Source organism: Panthera uncia (genome assembly GCF_023721935.1).
Source record: "Panthera uncia isolate 11264 chromosome B2 unlocalized genomic scaffold, Puncia_PCG_1.0 HiC_scaffold_24, whole genome shotgun sequence".
Lineage (NCBI taxonomy): Eukaryota > Metazoa > Chordata > Mammalia > Carnivora > Felidae > Panthera > Panthera uncia.
In genome coordinates this window covers 118831569-118851065 of record NW_026057580.1, presented here as the reverse complement: position 1 = coordinate 118851065, position 19497 = coordinate 118831569, and the positions used below count along the sequence as shown (strand labels likewise).

The window sequence follows — 19497 nt, the reverse complement described above, 5'->3', positions numbered from 1 at the left end:
TAGGATTTTATGGTCGGCAGATTAATAACTGACTTCAAACCTCGAATTCCTTAGTAAGGGCATCTTTCGGATGATTTACTGAAGATGGATTATGATCTGCACTTTAAAAATAAATTTTGGTGTATTAATGTTATAGTCTTTGGATATTTGATTGTACTTTTGTAACTTTCAGGGGCATTTGGCATTTGGGAATCATACACCAATAATTCCCAAGGTCAAAACGTCCCATTAGTAATTATCCAGAAGGAAGTTCTTGGAGCCCAATTCTGAAATTGTTATAAATAAGAAAAGAAACTTTGTGTTAATTTCTTACTTTGGATTAGTGTAATGTTTATTAATTCAGCCTTTAAAGAACGCATCTTGTTTCTTCCCCTCACAATCACAGGGATCATCATTCACGACCCAACAATATCAGGTTTATAACCTTTTTGCCACCACAGCCACTGGCGATGGGATAAAGCTGTGGGACTTGAGAACCCTGAGGTGAGGCCTTGCAGCTGTGGTATGTGAAAGATGCTTCTTTTAAAGCTCCCGAGGCCCTTTGCCTTAGTATCTGTAAACTCAGTTTGATCTCTTTTTCCCAAATGCGACAAGGTTGTGGTGAATCTGTTCACACTGACCAGTCTAAGAAAAGTCCGATTTATACACAGAACAGGCCACCTAAATTTGGAATGTTAAAATAAGAGGTGCTGGTATTTCCTCTGCTGTGCGTGTGACCTGTGGCCTCTGAGGGTCAGAGATGCACGGGGAGGTCATCAGATGCTCATAAACCACAGCATATACGTGCATGTTCCTGTTCTCTAAAAATATATGTATTTGACCATTGTATTATGGGGCATAATCACTAAATATATAGTGTGTATGACAAAATGTGACAAGTATTTGTGTGTGTATATGCACACCTGTAGATTCGCAAGGACAGAATTAACAGTCTTCGCTCTCCTCTGTAATCACTAAAAAAAAAAAATGCAAAAGCCCCTCCGACATGTGGAGGGGACGTTCTGCGAGGCCATCTTGGGCAGGCACTGAAGTTCTGGTCCAGGGGCTCTGTGTGACACCACAGTGCCCCCTGGAGCCCAGCCCCGTGCAGGTGACAAAGGCTTTCTCAGGGCTGCCTGGCGACCCCAGAAAGTGCTGGGCATTTTCTCAGTAAAACCAGCATTAGTTCCCTGACCCACGTTATAGTAAACAGTTGTGCGTCACACTTCGTGAATAGTTGGTGTGGCCCTTAATCAGCCTTGATAGAATGTTGCGCCTCCCAGAAGTCTTTGAATCACTGATGCAAATGATTTATGACTTTAAAATGTTTTCATATTTTAAAGATCTAGAATAACCTGCTTGTCACACAGGAATTCTCATGCATAAGCGTGCTCTCTCACTGCCAGTTTGTTCATTGTTGTGTAGACGAGCCGCAAGTCAGTGTCTTTTTCCTCATTTGTGTTAAAATTAAAAAATCATTTTTTTCCCCTGGTATTTCTTCTTTTTCCTGTAGATGTGAGCGCCGTTTTGAAGGACATCCAAACCACGGATACCCATGTGGAATTGCTTTTAGCCCTTGTGGACGCTACGTGGCTTCTGGTGCCGAGGACAGACACGTATGTACTGCTGTGGTGTGTTTGTTGGTCTTCGGTCGTGAGATCCACTCATTCTTGTGGAAACCGTTTAATGTTGTTGCACGTTGGGATAAAAATTGATTTTAAAAAGCTTAATTATCGGCCAGTGTTTGAGACTTTAATAGTATTTTTTTAAGTTTATTTATTTATTTTGAGACAGGGAAGAGAGAGCACAAGGGAGGGGCAGAGAGAGAGAGGGAGAGAGAGAATCCCAAGCAGGCTCTGTGCTTGAACTCACGTCCCGTGAGATAGTGACCTGAATCGAGATCAAGTCGGACGCTTAACCGATTGAGCCACCTGGGTGCCCCATAAGTAATAGTATTTTAATAACAATAATGTAGGAGGTTTGAAAGGCCCTCATGTATTTTTGGTGAAGCATGATTATTTTACACCCCATTAATTCATTAATTTATTTCTTTATTCATTTATCAATCATTGTACAAATTGCCTTCCACGTCAAAGGCATCGCTATGTGTGTATTTTCTGTGAATCACCACATAACAACGCTAATAAATAAAATACCAGATCAAAGTATTTAACCGGGAGTACTCCTTCCGCTATCTTAGGGAACAATGTACTTATTTCATTTTTATTTTCTCTAACCTCCCGAAGGAGTGTCTTTGCTTGCAGGGCTTAGGAGGGAAACACGCTCCAGGGAAGGGGAATTCCGGAACGGGCCCCGGTGTAGTTAGCGTTTGGCAGCGTCCAGCCTGCCGTCTTCTGTGCTTATAGACCCCGCCCCCAGGTTGTGATGACGGTTCCCCCGGTCTCTCCATCGCCCCCGTTGGGCTCCAGCGACTGGCCCTGAGCTACTGAGCTCTTGGTCCGCCCCACCACCTCGCTCGGCTCTTCATCACCACGAATTTCCTAACTGCCAACGACTTCCTTTGGGCGTGGCTTGTTCCGCGTGTAGTCTGGAATGTCGCATAGGGACGCAGTGTTGAGGGTGTCGTCTGTCAGGTTATACTTAAGGATTTGGTCGTTGGTGGTACTGGATGTGAGAGACGGACGTATTCCCCTCGGTCAGCCAGGCCGTCAGCCTGTCGTCTGCGGTGGTGTCGCACCCGTGGGACTCACCGTGCCATGTGGTCTGCGGCCAGTGGCTGCACAGTGACCCAGGGGATCTCCCTGAGCAGCTCGCGGGTCGCCCTCGCCTCGGGTGCCCTCCAGGTAGAGCCGCAGGTCACTCGTGGTCCACATGCCCCCGTGGATGTGGCTGTAGTCCTCCCCACGTCCCCAGAGGGCAGCGCTGGGGAGATGAACACCCGTGTTCTCCAACTCACCTGGTGTGTGTTTTACTGTGCAAAAGCGGCAAAGTCCAAGTTTACATGTAGAACAGCTCAGCAGGACACACACCTCCTCCCGCTGATTAGAAATGGGTCATTGATGGACAGAGAGGTCATGTAGCTTCTTCAGCGGACAGGGTCACAGCTGTTCGGGACCACTGTTCGATCTGTGAGAGCATGTGGATCAGAAAGATGCCCTTACCCTGGGCTTTGCCGCCAGGTTTGCCGAGCAGGAGCTGGAGGGGCTCTGAACTCCTGAGCGAGCTGCTGTAGCCAGTGGGCAGCTGCAGGTGCTGAAACAAAGTTCCGATGGAGGTATTTTCTGCTTTCAGCTTTTTCTGCCGGAGAACCCTCTTTTTTCTCAAGCTCTTCCTATAGCTTTTAATATTCTTCACAGTCACATCTTTCCAGTCACTTCTCAGTGGCTCAGAAAGTGGTTGACCACTGACTGTCTGAGAACTGATAGCCAGTTGTGACTCTCAGAATGTTTCTGTTGGTTTTCACACTCATCCGGTAAAAACTGTAATCCTCATTTGTCACATGGACCCACTGACTCCTTTCAAAGTTACTTATCAGCACTGACTTCTCAGGATCAGTGACCCGTTTCACTTTTCCTGCCACAATACATAGGTACTTATGGAGCCAACAGGAATGTGCGATTTCTCTCCACTTCGGTTAATCCTGCCCCAGGTTCTTACCTGGTGTCAGATTGTTTCCTGTCACCTCCCTCTGTGGGTACACAGTGTGGAGGAGCACTGAGCAATGTGGAGCAGAGTGCCTGGGCCGCACCCTAGCTGGCCCCCAGCCCCAGCCCGCCCCCCAGACCGCAGATGCCTTTTCAATATACAGATTTAAGTAATTTGTGAGAAAGCTACAATTTTAATGTTCTGTTCAATTATTGTCTGAAAAATTTTCTTCAGGGACTCCAATTATATGTAGGTTGAATCTCTTTTGCCCGATGTCTATATCTTTCATCTTGAATGTTTTAATGATTTTCTTTACTCAGTTATGGATGTATTTATTTTTCTTCCTTATATCCTCTTTTTCCCTTATTGTGCTTTCTGGAGTATCTACTTTCTACTACATTCATTCAAATTTGACCTTCATTTCTGAAAATTTTTTTCTAATGCTTTCCTAACACTTATCAGTTTTCATGTAACATAGTCGTGTGTCTAGTAATTTTATTTCTGAGCTCTTCTGTTTCTACTTTAGCAGTTCTGTTACTGTTTATGTGTTTTCTTTTCTTTTTTTTTTAATGTTTATTTAGAGGGCGGGAGAACTTAAGTGGGAGAGGAGGAGAGAGAGAGGAGAAAGAATTCCAAGTAGGCTCTATGCTATCAACTTGACACGGGGCACGAACCCACGAACCATGAGATCGTGACCTGAGCTGAAATCAAGAGTCAGTTTTTCGACTGAGCCACCCAGGTATCCCAAATTTATGTGTTTTCTTGATTTCTGTCAGTTTATTTTCAAATACATTGTTAGTTTTCATCTGCATAGAAAACACATTTGTCTGTGTAGTCTCTTGTCTGTGAGAATTTCTTTGGTTCGTGCTCATCTTTTGTAGAAAGGACTGTCATATCCAGAGTTTGTATCATACATGCAATAGAAAATGGGACATCTGGGAGAAATAGAGACAAAGTTTCGACAGGCAATTTGGAGCATATTTTGAAGATTCTTGTATGCCACTAAAGATACTTGGTCTGTATTCTCCATGACATTGGAGCACTAGTAGAATATTTTAAGCAGAAAAGCATCATGATCAGCAATAATTTGTAGCCATTAAAATAAGTTTTTTAAAGTCTTCCATTATAATTGAGGAATTTTTTTTCCTTCTTAAGGTTATATTACTTTTGCTTTTTCTATTTTGAAAGTACGTTATCAGGTGCATACAGATTTAGAATTGTGATACTTTCTATATAGATTGGCATTGTTATCATTATTAAAGTCCCTCATCTCTAGTAATGCTTTAAGCCTTAATGTCTACTTGAGACTTACATATTCTCATATCACCTTCATTTCCCATCTTTCTATTTTCAGTGTTTCTGTGACTTTATACTCTTAATTTCAATTATCATATTTTCTAGCTGCACTCAGAAATATGGTGAATAAAAGAAAATGGTGGTCAAAAATTTCAAGAAAATTCAATGTGTATCTCGAAATCTGGGATGGTTATGCTTCCAGTGTTGTTTTCGGTTTTCAGAATTGCTTTGAGCAATCTACACATTCAATACAATTCCTTTACAGAATTAGAACAAATAATCCTAAAATTTATACGGAACCACAGAAGACCTTGAATAGCTGGGTTTTTTAGTGGCAGAGGAAACATCCAAACATGAAATAAAATCATAAAATGAAAGCTCTCTTTGTTTATAAGTACAGCTGACCATTTGAAAACATGGGGGTTAGCGGTACTGACCTCCTGCACAGTCAAAAATTCATATGTAACTCTTTCTTTAATGTTCATTTGTTTTTGAGAGAGCGTGTATGGGGGAGGGGCAGAGAGAGAGAGGTAGAAGATCTAAAGCCGGCTCTGCCCTGACAGCAGAGAGCCTGATGTGGGGCTTGAACTCTTGAACTGTGAGATCATGACCTGAGTTGAAGTCGACCCTTAACTGACTGAGCCACCCAGGCGCCCCCAAAAATTCACATACAACTTTTGCTTCTCCCCAAACTTAATTATCAGTAACCTACTGTTGAGCAGAAGACTTAACATGACACGAACAGTTGCTTAACACATATTTTCTGTGTTATATGTGTTGTGTAATGTATTTTTTTAATGTGTTTTTATAATAAAGTCAGCTAGAGAAAAGTCACTAAGAAGATCATAAGAGAAAATAGATTTGCAATATTGTAGTTATCAAACCAGTCTGTGTATAAGTGGACCCGCACAGTTTAAACCTATGTTCAAGGATCAACTGTATAATTAAAAATAAAACAATTGGACAGAACTGAGATCAGTATATTGATTATATTAGTGAGTTCAAGTAAAATAAACTCAAGTTTTAAAAGAAGACACTCAGGGGCACCTGGGTGGCTCAGTCGGTTGAGCGCCAGACTTTGGCCCAGGTCATGATCTCACGGTTCGTGGGCTCGAGCCCTGCATCAGGCTCTGTGCTGACAGCTCAGCACCTGGAACCTCCTTCAGATTCTGTGTCTCCCTCTCTCTCTGTCCCTTCTCAGCTCACACTCTCTCTCAAAAATAAATAAATGTTGAAAAAAAAATAAAAAAAAATAAAGACACTTAGATTGGATCTTATAGATAAGAAGAAAAATCTGAGTTTATGCTGAATACAGGAAATGTTCTAAGCCAAGTGATTCAGAAAGTATATATATATAAAAAAAAAAAGATGAGCAAATGTGTATCAGGCAAGAGAAAATAAAAGTAAAGAAGATTATATGGTCTTGATATTACATATGTCATAATTTAACCCCCCAAAATTAATGAGGCAAAGATACTTTATAATGCCAAAGGATAAAACTCCCAATGAAAATATAACACAATGTCTGTTCATCAATGAAAATAAGCAGAAGAGTAAATTCATAAGGCAGACATATAAGAAATGAAACAATAAATAGCCAGACACCAATAATGAGGACTTTATCATATCCATCTTAGTCCTCCACAGATCGAAGCACTTCCACAAGCACTGGAATGTTACAGAAAACCTATACCACATAATCAATAATGCATCATCTTATAGACATGCGTGGACGTAGTCGCATGCCAACAAGGAATGGTAATTTCTTTCCACATGCACATCAAATGTGGGAACATTAACCATACATGAAACCATAGAGAAAAGCACAACAGATTAAAATAAGAACAAAAATGTCATTCTCTCACCACAGTGCAGTCAACCCATAACTTGGTAATGGGATACAAAGAAAAGTTCCTTCTGTATGGATACAGAATTTCTATTATTGAACTCGTGGTTTAATAACGTAAAGAAAAATGAAATTGTAGGATTTCTTAAAAATAATGATATTTATAACATGATGTGTCAGTGTCTCTGGGATACAACTAAAGAAATGCGTGGAGCAGGTTTTAAGAAAGGGAACAATAATTAATTAGATATCCATCTAGAAAGCAAGAAAAGGAACCACAATATAAATGGGCAAGGAATTGATAGAGATAAAAGCAGACAGAAGAGAGAAAACATGAAAGTGTTTATTTTTTAAAAACATGAACTACAAAATAAACTTTAACCCAAATTTCTGAGAAAGAGACAAAGCTTAATATATAATTAATAAGAAATGATGAAGAGGAAAAAGGAAAAGAAACATGGAATAGGGGAACTTTTCAAAACCAAGAAACTGCTTTTCATAGTTTATGCAAATAAATATGAAAGCCATATAGAAATGGATAAGTTGCAGGAAATATATCAAAGATTTCCCAAAAAGACAAGTAAATTAATGGGTTAGTTTTTATAGAAGAAATTTTTTAAAAATTCCAAGAGCTTTTCTACAAAAAATACTAGACCCAGATGATTTCTTAAGGGACTTTACCAAACTTTTTAAAATCCAGTGGTCTCAGATAACTCTAAGATATAAGGAAAGCATCCAGATTATTTTTTTGAAATGAATACAACTTAATGATAACTCAATAAAATTTCAGAAAACTACGTTATACTTGTAAATATAAATTAAAAAAATCTTGAGTAAGAATAAGCAGAATCTGACCACAAAGTCACAATAACTTATCTATGCTCCTGGAAATCAAGGATGGCCCAATAATCAAGGAGGCCATTAACTAATGTAATGAGATTGTGCTGTCCTCTCCATATAAACAGAAAAGCCATTTTAACACAGTTCCCCATTCATTTCATGTAAAACACCCCTTACAAGATAAATGTATAAATACTTCTTTCAAATGATAAAATACTCATCCCTGCCCAAATGCCAGCATCTTATGAGAAAACAGTAGAAGCAGCTTCTGATCAGGAACAAAGTAAGAACGCCCATTGATTCCATTACTATTTTATAATGTTGGGAGTATTTACCTATAAAATTAGGCAAGATAATGAGAGACATTATAGTTGAAAAGGAACAGTTAAAACTGTCTAGATTCATAGATGATAAGATTGTGTATCTGAAAAACCCAAGAGAATTTATTTAAAAAATTTTTTTAATGTTGATTCATTTTTTTTTAATATGAGATTTATTGTCAAATTGGTTTCCATACAACACCCAGTGCTCATCCCAACAGGTGCCCTCCTTAGTGCCCATCACCCACCCTCCCCACCTACCCCCCCCCTTACCCCTCAGTTTATTCTCAGTTTTTAAGAGTCTCTTATGGTTTGCCTCCCTCCCTCTCTGTAACTTTTTCCCCCCATCCCCTCCCCCATGGTCTTCTGTTAAGTTTCTCAGGATCCACATAGGAGTGAAAACATATGGAATCTGTCGTTCTCTGTATGACTTATTTCACTTAGCATAACACTCTCCGGTTCCATCCACGTTGCTACAAAAGGCCATATTTCATTCTTTCTCATTGCCGCGTAGTACTCCATTGTGTATATAAACCACAATTTCTTTATCCATTCGTCAGTTGATGGACATTTAGGCTCTTTCCATAATTTGGCTATTGTTGAGAGTGCTGCTATAAACATTGGGGTACAAGTGCCCCTATGCATCAGCACTCCTGTATCCCTTGGGTGAATTCCTAGCAGTGCTCTTTCTGGGTCATAGGGTAGGTCCATTTTTAATTTTTTGAGGAACCTCCACACTCTTTTCCAGAGCGGCTGTACCAGTTTGCATTCCCACCAACAGTGCAAGAGGGTTCCGTTTCTCCACATCCTCTCCAGCATCCATAGTCTTCTGATTTGTTCATCTTGGCCACTCTGACAGGCGTGAGGTGATATCTGAGTGTGGTTTTGATTTGTATTTCCCTGATGAGGAGTGACGTTGAGCATCTTTTCATGTGCCTGTTGGCCATCTGGATGTCTTCTTTAGAGAAGTGTCTATTCATGTTTTCTGTCCATTTCTTCACTGGATTATGTGTTTTTCAGGTGTGGAGTTTGGTGAGCTCTTTATAGATTTTGGATACTAGTCCTTTGTCCAATATGTCATTTACAAATATCTTTTCCCATTCCGTTCGTTGCCTTTTAGTTAGTTTTGTTGATTGTTTCCTTTGCAGTGCAGAAGCTTTTTATTTTTATGAGGTCCCAGAAGTTCATTTTTGCTTTTAATTCCCTTACCTTTGGGGATGTGTCAAGTAAGAAATTGCTGTGGCTGAGGTCAGAGAGGTTTTTCATTTTTGAAAGAGAGAGAGAGAGAGACAGAGACAGAGAGAGAGGAGGGGCAGAGCGAGAGGGAGACACAGAATCCAAAGTAGGCTCCAGGCTCTGAGCTGACAGCACAGAGCCCAACATGGGGCTCGAACTCACAAACCACAAGATCATGACCTGAGCTGAAGTTGGATACTTAACCGACTGAGGCATCCAGGTGCCCCTGGAAAACCCAAGAGAATTAATGGTCGTTATAAACAATAAAATAATTCAAGAAATAGTGGGACTTAAATTAATATATGGAATTTAATGTTTTTTACATATAAAAACAAAAACCTGTGAGATGATATATAAGAAAGAGAATGCATTTAGAAGAGCCTTAAGAAGGATAAAATGTTCAGGCATAAACTTAACAAGAACCCCACAAAACCTCTATGAAGAAAACTTTATTTTTTTCCAGAAATGTAATCTTGAAAAATGAAATGTCTTAACTTTTCTTGAATGGGAAGATTCTGTCTCATAAAGAAGTCAGTTCTTTGTAGGTAATTTGCAAGCTTAACACTTCCGCAACAAAAATTTCAATAGGTTTTAGGGGCACCTGGGTGGCTCAGTTGGTTGAGCGTCTGACTTCAGCTCAGGTCATGATCTCACAGTCTGTGAGTTTGAGCCCCGCATCGGGCTCTGTGCTGACAGCTCGGAGCTTGGAGCCTGCTGCCGATTCTGTGTCTCCCTCTATTTCCCTGCCTCTCCCTCGCTCAGTCTGCCTCTCTCTCTCTCAAAAATAAATAAAAACATTAAAAAAAAATTTAAAAAATTCAACAGGTGTTTCTGTAGGTAGACAATCACATTGTAAAATTATTTCAAAGAACAAACAAGTAACAATGGTCAAGACACCCTGGAAAAAAAAAGAGCATAATAATGAGGCGGGGGGAAACCTTGCTTTAGCAGTTATTCAAACATGTTAGAAAGTCTCTAATTAAAGCAGTGTGGGATTGGTGCACAAATATGAAAACAGGCACATGTTAACTAGCATCAGCCACTGAAAATGTTCAGAAGCACTGACATTCCAGCATTGCCCTTCATGACCTGTGGCCCCCTCTACCTGCTGTCCCCACTGATGGGAACCAGAGTTCTCTGATGAATAGCTCCTTTCAGGTATGTGGCAAAAAGTTCACAGATGAGCCAGGGACATCTTGTGCTGAAAATGAAGGAGAATTGAGGAGCTATGGGGTCATATAATATGGCTGCAGGAAGCAACATTAAAAGCTATTGACCAAAGAAGGCGTAATGGAGCATCGAAAGAATAATGACTGTAATTGGTTTGAAAACATTATGTATCTAAAAATCTCATGATTTTTAAATAACAATCCAAAAATGAGATAACTAAAAGCAAGACAAAAACAAACATAAATAAAGCCTTATTTTTCCCCATTTGGAGGTACCTAGGGTACCAATACCTTACAGAACCATGTCTTTTTAAGGGAAATAATTCAGGTTTTGTCTTGCCTTTCCTGTTTGGACTATATTTCAAGTTAACCCGATACCCTATTTGAAGAAGAAAAGTTATTTTTGAGGGAAGAATTCCAGACAAGTGGGATGAATGGTAGAATTAGAAAATTACCCTCTTGTGGTCTCAGACAATTGATTTTGGTGAATGTCATCATTAGTGAAACTATCACGTAGAGATTGGTGGTCCCCAGGCAGCCTGACTAGACATTTCTCCAAAGAAGACGCACTGGTGGCCGGCAGGTACAGGAAGTGGTTCTCAGTATCACTCATCACCAGGAAAATGCAGATCAAAACCAGTGAGATACCATCTCACACCTGTCAGGATGGCCATCGTCAAAAGACCAGGAGGGAAGGACCAGCGTGCGGAGAAATTGGAACCCTCGTGCACTGGTGGTGGAATATCAGCCAGTGCAGCCGCCATGAGAACAGTGTGGAGGTTCCTTGGAAAATTAAAAATAGAATTTCCATAGGATAAGGTAATTCCACTCCTGGGTATTTGTCCAACAGAATTGAAATCATGACCTCAAAGAGAGATTTGCTCTCCCACGTCACTGCAGCATTAGTCACTGTAGCTAAGATGGTTCAAGCCACCTCAGTGTTTATGGATGGATGAGTAAATCGACACAATGGGATGTTATTCAGCCTTAAAAAAAGAAGGAAGTCCTGTCATTTGCAATGACATAGATGAGCCAGAGGACGTTATAGTAGGTGAGACAAGCCGATCACAGAAAGAAGGACAAATACTGCCTAACTGCACTTAGATGAATCTGAAACAGTCACACTCATGGAAGCAGCGGGTAGGGTGGCGGTTGCCAGCAGGGAGGGCAGCTGGGAGACGTTGGCCAGAGGGCACAGAATTTCAGTTGTGCAGGACGAAGTGGTCTGGAGCCCTGCTGGAGAACACTGTGCTTGTGTAAGTGCGCCATATTGTGCGCTTACACGTGTGTTAGGTGGACCTCATTACAGTCTCCGAGGGACGTCATGTCACAAGCCAAACCTCCCGACCAACATTAGCGTCACTCACTGTGCAACAGTTTAGATACTGTACATTCCTACTGCCATTTTGAAGTGCACACCCGTTAATATCCACCGTAAAGTATTCTTGTGGAAAAAAGGTAGAGCCTGAACCGCATTGAGTCTTTATGCATAATTTCTGGCTCAGGGCCCATCCACAGGATGATGGAGCAAGTCGAAAGATGTCACACACGGGCAGGCCGACGAGTTCTGGCTGGAATGTTCTTCTGGACTCGGACCCCATTTCGTCAACAAGTCTATGGCATGGAAGAGAGCCAGGGAGAGAAAGCGTTGCTCCAAACAGCGGTGCTGGAAAGACGTGACAGCAACGCACAGATCTGCTCTGGGTCCTGCTTACCGAAAACAACTGTGATCAGTGTGACTGGCCAGGACTTCCTTTATTTTAGGTCAGCGTAAAGTGGCAGCGTAGGTGTGTGTGCAATGTCCGTATTTTTAGAGATACTTACAAAGTACGTGGGACGTTATCTTAGCAATTGGCTAAAAATACTTCCTACTTATTCAGCCACGAAAACTGAAAGGGAAAAAGTAAAGAACAAAGGTATGGCAGTTGAAGCAAGTAGAGCAAAGTCTTACGATGTTGTGTTTGGTTCTGTACGAACGGGCTGGTTGTGCAATCCACTGTACTTTGGTATATATTTGAAACTTTTCGTACTAAAAGCCAAGCACGGACTTTGGAGATAGAACTAGACACAGAGGACCGGGGTTTTCCATCGTGCGAGCCCCACTGCTGGAAGGAGGCTGTCAGGTTCTAGAGAGGTGGGCTCTGAGGCCCCGTCTCTGACCCTCGGAGTCTCCCCTGTAGCAGTGCACCGTGGTGTCCGCCGTGCGGGTAAACAGACGAGCCTCCTAGCTGCACTCCTGGACGCCTGCTCGAATCTTATGACGTGGACAGCTGTGGCTGGACTGCGACGGCTCCCTTCACATGCCGCCGACGCTGAGGGTTGACGTAAGCGGCTCTTTTGCCAGATCCCCCCGCCCCGATGTTTCACTATAAGATCACATTTTCAAAGAATGAACTACCAGATACTAAGATGACTGGCCATGTCATTGGTCATAGGGCCAAGGACGCTGAGAGAGACCGGCTTGTTATTAGAGACAAAGTTGATGAAGGTTTGCTCAGGATTGTTGAAGCGGCTGCGGCCGCCAGCCAAGGTGTATGAGTCTGTCAGGTGACCAGCGGTCCATCCGTGGTGGCCAGGGACTCCTCGCGGGGCTCCTCAAGGGGAAGGGGCAGGGCCAGGGCAGAGCTCATCACGGCGTCTGCCGGACCTTGATGGAGGTTGCCGAGAGAAGGGGGTCGTGATTCTGCCTCCAAACCTGAGGGACAGCCCCGCCATTAACATCCAGTGTTCACCTGGTGGTGGCCACAGAGCTCCACGTGCTCGAATCAGGGGCTTTCGGACAGAGTCTTGGCTTCTGCAGGAGGTGGGCGATGTTTCTGTCTTGATGGGATTTTAAGTAGGGCTCTGTATTAAATCTTGAACACTTTGGCCTTCTTAGAAAACTTCACAAGTTTTTTGTGAACTAAAACTTCAGTGATCTAAGACAATATGCACAGTCCTGAGAAACATCCTTTCTGGAAATACTTTAAAAAACAAAGTGAATGTCTGTGATGTGATCGTTGATTCCCCCGGGGACGACATCAACACTAATTAAGCTTCAGACACAGAGTGAACTTCTGTGTGCGATCCTTTTGTCCATTTCTTCTGTGGAGAAAATCCAGGCAAAGGGAAATGAAGGACACGTGGCAGGAATAACGTGAGACAGAAAAACGAAAGCAGCTTCACCTTCAAGGATGCGGTTCAGCAGAATTACAAAACATTCATAATGAACTGGTCTAGTTGTGTTTGTAAAACATCATCTTTTTCACTGGTACATTCAGTCCCGGACGGTTTTTGTGAAACGTCTTGAACAGCGAAGCGTCTTCCCTGCTCCCGGGTGGGCTGGGCCACACCCTCATCCTTTGTGAGAAGACGCTGCCCGTTCTCAGGGCTCATTAGTGTCAGAGTAAGACTGACTTTGTAGGGTTTTATTTTACGTTTCGTCTTTCTGAGTACGTTTTAGCCATGGCTTATTTCCCTTTGATGGGGACAGGTGGCTTCATGAATCGAGTAACTAGTATTACATCTAATCAAAACATTGTGTTCCGCACACGGGTTGCAGGCCATTCCTGTGTTTTCAGCATCAGACAAGGTGCATCTTGTCCGTTTGGGCCGACTGTTGCTGCCGTTTGAAAGGGCAGGTTGTGACGAATGTGCACCTAATAAAATATGTCTGATATTTGTGGCTGCAGACTGTCATTCTCATGGTTCCGGTTTGCCATGACCAGAAAGATTCATTTCATTCAAGAACCTTCTGGTTCTTCTGGGAGAAAAGGTAGGTTTCATTTAAAAGCATTTGCATACAGGAAAGGAGAGGCAGTTTCTTAAATAACCGTTACTGATTCTTCTCTCGCGGCCTCACGGCGTCATTTATGGGTGTTGTGAGATGTCACGCAAATGCCAGGTGGCATGCCAGGCGGTGTCCCGTATGTGGCGACAAACCTCAGTGTTACAGTCCCCAGAGTGGGGTCCCTGGGCCCGCAGCAGCAGCCTCCTTTGGGAACTGTTGGGAGCACACACGTCAGTGGCTGCTTTTCAAATAAGCACGTTTCCAATAACAACAGCAGAAAAAAAAACCCAACAAAAACATGCTTTAAATATTTCCGCTTCAAGATGTATACAATCTCTGTTTGTAGACTTTATTTCAGGAGCTGCTGTTTAGCCCATGACAGAATCATTTGGAAGTTGTAAATTTGAAGGGCTCGTCTGTCCATTGAAATAGACTTTTTGTGGAAGAAGGAATCACGTAGATGTCTTGCTTTTTCTGTGACGTGGCATTTCTTTTTTATTACCAGTAGAGTCCACAAACCACTTGTTTGCACATTTTGTTACCTAAAAATTAGAATGGGTCTCTCCTCTCTTCTATCACATCGGGATGGTATCCCGATACCAGATTTGTGTCCCTAAAATGAAGTATTTGATGGCCTCTCTCTCTAAATATCCATGCATCTGTCCAGCTCTCTCTATACATATCTTTTTATATGCATATGGTGATACCATCAGACAGTATTGTATGTTTTTATTTAAAATTTTAAGAACAGCTATACTATAGAAAAAATTCCCAAGTATTTGAATTGCTCGATTCCAAGCTAATTTAGTAGGAAGCAAGGTGTGTACATGTTTTTGTCTCAAATTTATGGAAAAGGACATAAACCGCTTTTTCACTCCGCTTGGGACTTGCAGGCAGGGCCGAACTGTGGAGGCATCAGGGGCTGTGGGTCCACTGAGACAATAAAGGTCCGAGAGGCAAGGAGGAGAGAGGCGTGAGTCACCGAGTCGGGTCTCCGGCTCAGGCGGTGCTGGCCCGTCAGGTGACCGGCTGCCGCGGAGTCGCTCGGCCGTGGGGTGCGCTTCTGCTGTGCGCGACTCACGTGGACCGTCGGCCCTTTCATCATGGAGCCCCGTCTGTCTGTCTGTCTGTCTGTCTGTCTTGCAGGCGTACGTGTATGAACTGGGCTCGAGCACGTTTTCTCACAGACTGGCCGGACACACGGACACCGTCGCTGGCGTGGCCTTCAGCCCGTCGGCCCCCCAGGTACGGTCTGCTCGTGTGGGCGGGGCGCGTCTACTCCTGACGCGGCTTCCGGCGTCTTTCCTGTGTTGGCCTGTGTTTGGCGAAACCCTGGAACGCTGAAGGTGACCCAGCAGTGTTCGTCACGTGCAGGGAGACAGACGTGGGAACCAGACCGTTGCTGGGGGAGAAAGGGAAGCGCAGGGCGTGTTCTTCCGCGTGGCGGTCTGTGTCATCCCGTTCGCTTGCTGGGAGCCGAGCTGCGGGGAACGCGGGCGTGCCCTCGGGCGGGTGTGAACACGGGCGGGCCGAGTCCCAGGGCAGGTGAGAAAACGGTTTTGGAGTGTCTCCTAAAAAGAATTGGGTGCAGGAGGAGGACCACAGCATTTAAAGAGATCGGCCTAACTAGGAGGAGACATGAAAGCAGAGTTACATCAGCTTCACATCAATCACACGGAAAGAGTGTGTGGTCTTGTGTTAAATTGTGGACGGGTTTGTGTGTGAAGACTGGTGGCGTTTGGTAACGTGAGCGTACGGCGATGTGGATTCAGAGAATTGCATCGGCGTGCGATTTCGTGGGTCCGGCCGGCGTGTGCGTGTGTGCGTGTGTGAACGAAGGTGGACCGCCCCGCCCCCCCCGCGGCACACTGCTGCCGTCAGGGGCACCCTGGACTCTCGGGCACGTCTGGCTCCTGGTGACACTGAATGTCGAGGACCGGATGCGCGAGGCCGGTGCCGGCACTGACCACAGAGCCCCCACCCCGTGCCGCTGAGGTCCTCGCGCGCCTCGTCCCGGCGGTAACCCTGATGCGGCCGGTGGCCCCCTGCTGCAGGCGCTCCGGTTGAAACGTTTTCTGCTCGTGTGGTCACGAGTCGCTCACCCCCTACGTAATCAGGCCACGCCACACATGCCGTCGGTCCTGGCCTTTCTGGTCGGTAATCCGTGCTGTCCTTACCCATTCTGAGTCTCTCCGGCGTATTTTCGAAGTCGTTGGATTCCTTTCTGAATCCTTTGACGTCGCGCTGGTGAGACGGACGGGCGGCCAGGAGGGAAGAGGGCAGAAGACGGAAGCAGGCTTAGAGGCGCGCGGGGCGGGCTGGCGTGGGCGCCTGTCCACGGGGGGATGCCGGCTGCTTTGACAATTCGGTATTGGCACGGAAATGCCTTTTAGCATCACTGAGTGAGGAGCTGCTCCGAGTACCGGAAGAGTCTCAGTCGGACCACGTTGCGTGGGTCTGTATCGTCGCGGGGATGGTTCCGATGCGCAGAAGCGGCAGATGTGACCCACGAGAACGGGATTTCAAAATGCTCCCCGCTGTTCGCGTCCTTACCGGTCCGGATACGAGCACTTTCATTACCTCTGTTAAGTTCGTTCCGAAGACACGGTAGCTCATCATTTTAACTCGCCTTCCTTTGGACACCGTGAGGGTTGTGCGTTGTTCCATATGCTGTTAATTAGTTGAGGGTTTTCTTTCATTTCTAAATGGCTTGTTTATATCCTTCATGTCTTGATCTGTGGGCCCAACGTTTTGCTTCTTGACTGATCCAGCTTTTAATTTAAAATTGCCATATTGCCCTCCGTATTTACGGTGTGTTCTGTAGATTCGGTTTTGCTTTTTACTTTGTTGTTTTCTCTTTCAGGTACAGAACCTGGATTTGTTCTAATTATTCTAGGCTAGAAAATGTTTTCTCTTCAAAGATTTATCTTTCTGATGGAATTACAGTAGAATCTTTAACTTATTGTCGTAAGATTTAAGTTCCTGCCTGACTGTGCCAACATCTGGGTCATTTCTGAGTCTGGTTCCGTTGGTCGCTGTGTCTCCTGACAGTTGGTTTGCTTACCTTTCTTTCTGATGTGTTGTCATTTTGTAAGGGATTCTGACTGTTGACTGTGGAAGGACGCCTGGATGAACAGGTCTCTTTTTCTGCCCGGCTGTTAGTTTGGTAGCGTTAGGAGCTGAGCAAGTGCCATTCGCTTTAATTATTAAAACTACGATTATAGTGAGGTCAGTAGAATTAATCAATGTGGATCATTACACAAATAAAAGTACACAGAAAATACTGTTACTTTTAGGAACTTTAAAATACCTGGTATTCTTCCCAAGTCACCTTTTGTCAAACCTTTCAGAAAATTTTATTTCCTAAGCATATGAGGAAGAAATTTAAATCTGCATGTTTCAAATAGGTCACCTAACTTTAAGTTCTGCTGAGGAAAAATAACCTAAGTGTATCTGGGAAGGGGTCATTTTCCTTGGTTTTTGTCAGCAGCATTTGAACTTCTTATTTATTACTTCTTTGTTTTTAAAGTTCATTTATTTTATTTTGAGAGAGAGAGAGAGAAAAAGCACAAGAGGGGGAGGGGCAGAGAGGGAGGGAGACGGAATCCCAAGCGGGCTCCGTGTGGTCAGCACAGAGCCTGATGTGGGGCTTGATCTTGTGAACCGTGAGATCATGATCTGAGCCGAAATCAAGAGTTGGATGCTTAACTGACAGCCACCCAGCCCGGTGTCCTGATGATTCTAAACCATGAGGCTGAGCAGGGGTGCGGGGGTCCCCTCCCACTGCTCCGCCCCTGCGTGCGGCCCGGCTCCAAGGGGAGCTCGTGAGGACCCAGACTCGCTTCTCAATCTGACTGCTTTAGTCGGTGGTTATTGGGAAATGGGTCTCAGCCCCACTCAGGGCTCCTCCCACGGTTCTGGTTCAACCCGGAAAACTCCAGAAGGAGACGTATTTAGAGAGAACCCGAGGACATCTCCGGTGATGGTTAATTGAATGGCCACACACTTGTGCAGCTGTCCCTGCGGGCACAGACGTGGGTGGTGGTGTTACCAAATTCAGCTCCCGTACGTTCTGAATTCTCCAAACGGAAACCCAACTGTCCTTTTTAGAAACTGTTTCTCCAATTTGGCTTCTTAGATAGGACTTTATAGAGAGGAAAGATAAGTGAGGCAGGTTTTAGGGTCAGGACCGGATGGTACACCTAAAATAGTGATGTTCACCAACTTGCTTATGTGGGAGGAACCTGCTTATTAGGTTGATCTGATAGTCACAGTGAAAGTGAGCGGTTGGTTATTATTGCCTCTGCTTCCCGTGGGGGAAAGTCCGCTCGGAGACATTGCCCGGGATGTGCGCTGCAACACCTTGTGCTAAGTTACGTGCCGCGTCTAGTAAAAGTCGGGCCGGGCGCTGGACTCCAGGGATCATGCTGTTTTCTTGACTCACGTTTATCTGAGCAGAGGCTCGAGGCTGAGACGCACAGGTTCCTCTCGGCCTCGCGGTCGGTGCGGTGGCTGATGGAGGAGTGCTGCCGCCGCCTGCCGTCCGCTCACCGCCAGATGCTCCGGAACCTCCCTTCTCCCCGCAGACCTGACCCGTTACCGGCACTCAGCCGCGGGAGGGACGGTCTCTTCCATTTTGCTTTCAAGATGCTTTTGCGGATTGACACGAAGAGGTCTAATTTCGATTTAACTTGAGAGAATATTGAATTTCAGGTGAGTTCAATGATCAGAAAGCCTGGGTTTTTTGCGCAGTGTAGAAATGCTCATTTTTCCTATTGGTTTTGAGGTAGAGAAGAATGAGAACCTGGGTGCTGAGTTATTCCTTCCCGTGGCCTTTAAGGAAAGTCTGCAGTGGTAGGAGGTTTGCTGTGACCAACGAAAGTGACAAGTTTAACTTAATCTTTCTCACAGGACGTGTCCTAGGCCTGCCTGCACCTCACAGGTGACAGTGGAGGGTGGGGTGCCATGTGCTCCCCTCCAGCCCCACTCTGGGCGCACCCCCACACCCCCATTTAGCTCAGTACATTTTCCAACTTCTCCTTTGACTTCCTTGCTGGTCTGCGGGTTCTCTGCGCGTGCTTCTCTGTTTCCAGGTATGTGGGGACTTGCCCCCCATCTCTCTTTATTGGTTTCCCCTTTAACAACATGTGGTCAGAGAACATACGTGGTGTGGCCTGAAGCCACAAAACTTGGTTTCACGGTCTGTGTCTGCTGTTGGGGGAAGATTGTGCTGCGGACAGCCGCCTGGCCAGGGGACTGCCGTGTGTTTCACGTCCGGTGTCCTTGCCGACTGTGTCTTCATCAGCTGGTAAGACTGGTGTGCATGCCTCTGTCTACAACTTCTTACTCCCTCTGATGCCCACAGATGTTGTTTAGGGTGTTTTGAAGCTCCTTTGTTAGGTTAGGATTATGTTCTTTTGGTGAACGGACCCCTTC

At 44.5% G+C, this 19497-nt stretch overlaps 1 protein-coding gene across 1 annotated transcript in view; it reads left to right on the top strand.

Moving 5' to 3' along the window:
- The window catches only part of WDR27 (WD repeat domain 27), a 157979-nt gene that overhangs the window by 63574 nt on the left and 74908 nt on the right, over window positions 1–19497 (top strand). Inside the window, exons 19-21 of the mRNA XM_049654682.1 lie at window positions 386–483; window positions 1493–1595; window positions 15208–15306. Of these exons, the coding sequence (XP_049510639.1) occupies window positions 386–483; window positions 1493–1595; window positions 15208–15306 (300 nt within the window). The remainder of the gene's footprint in view (window positions 1–385; window positions 484–1492; window positions 1596–15207; window positions 15307–19497) is intronic.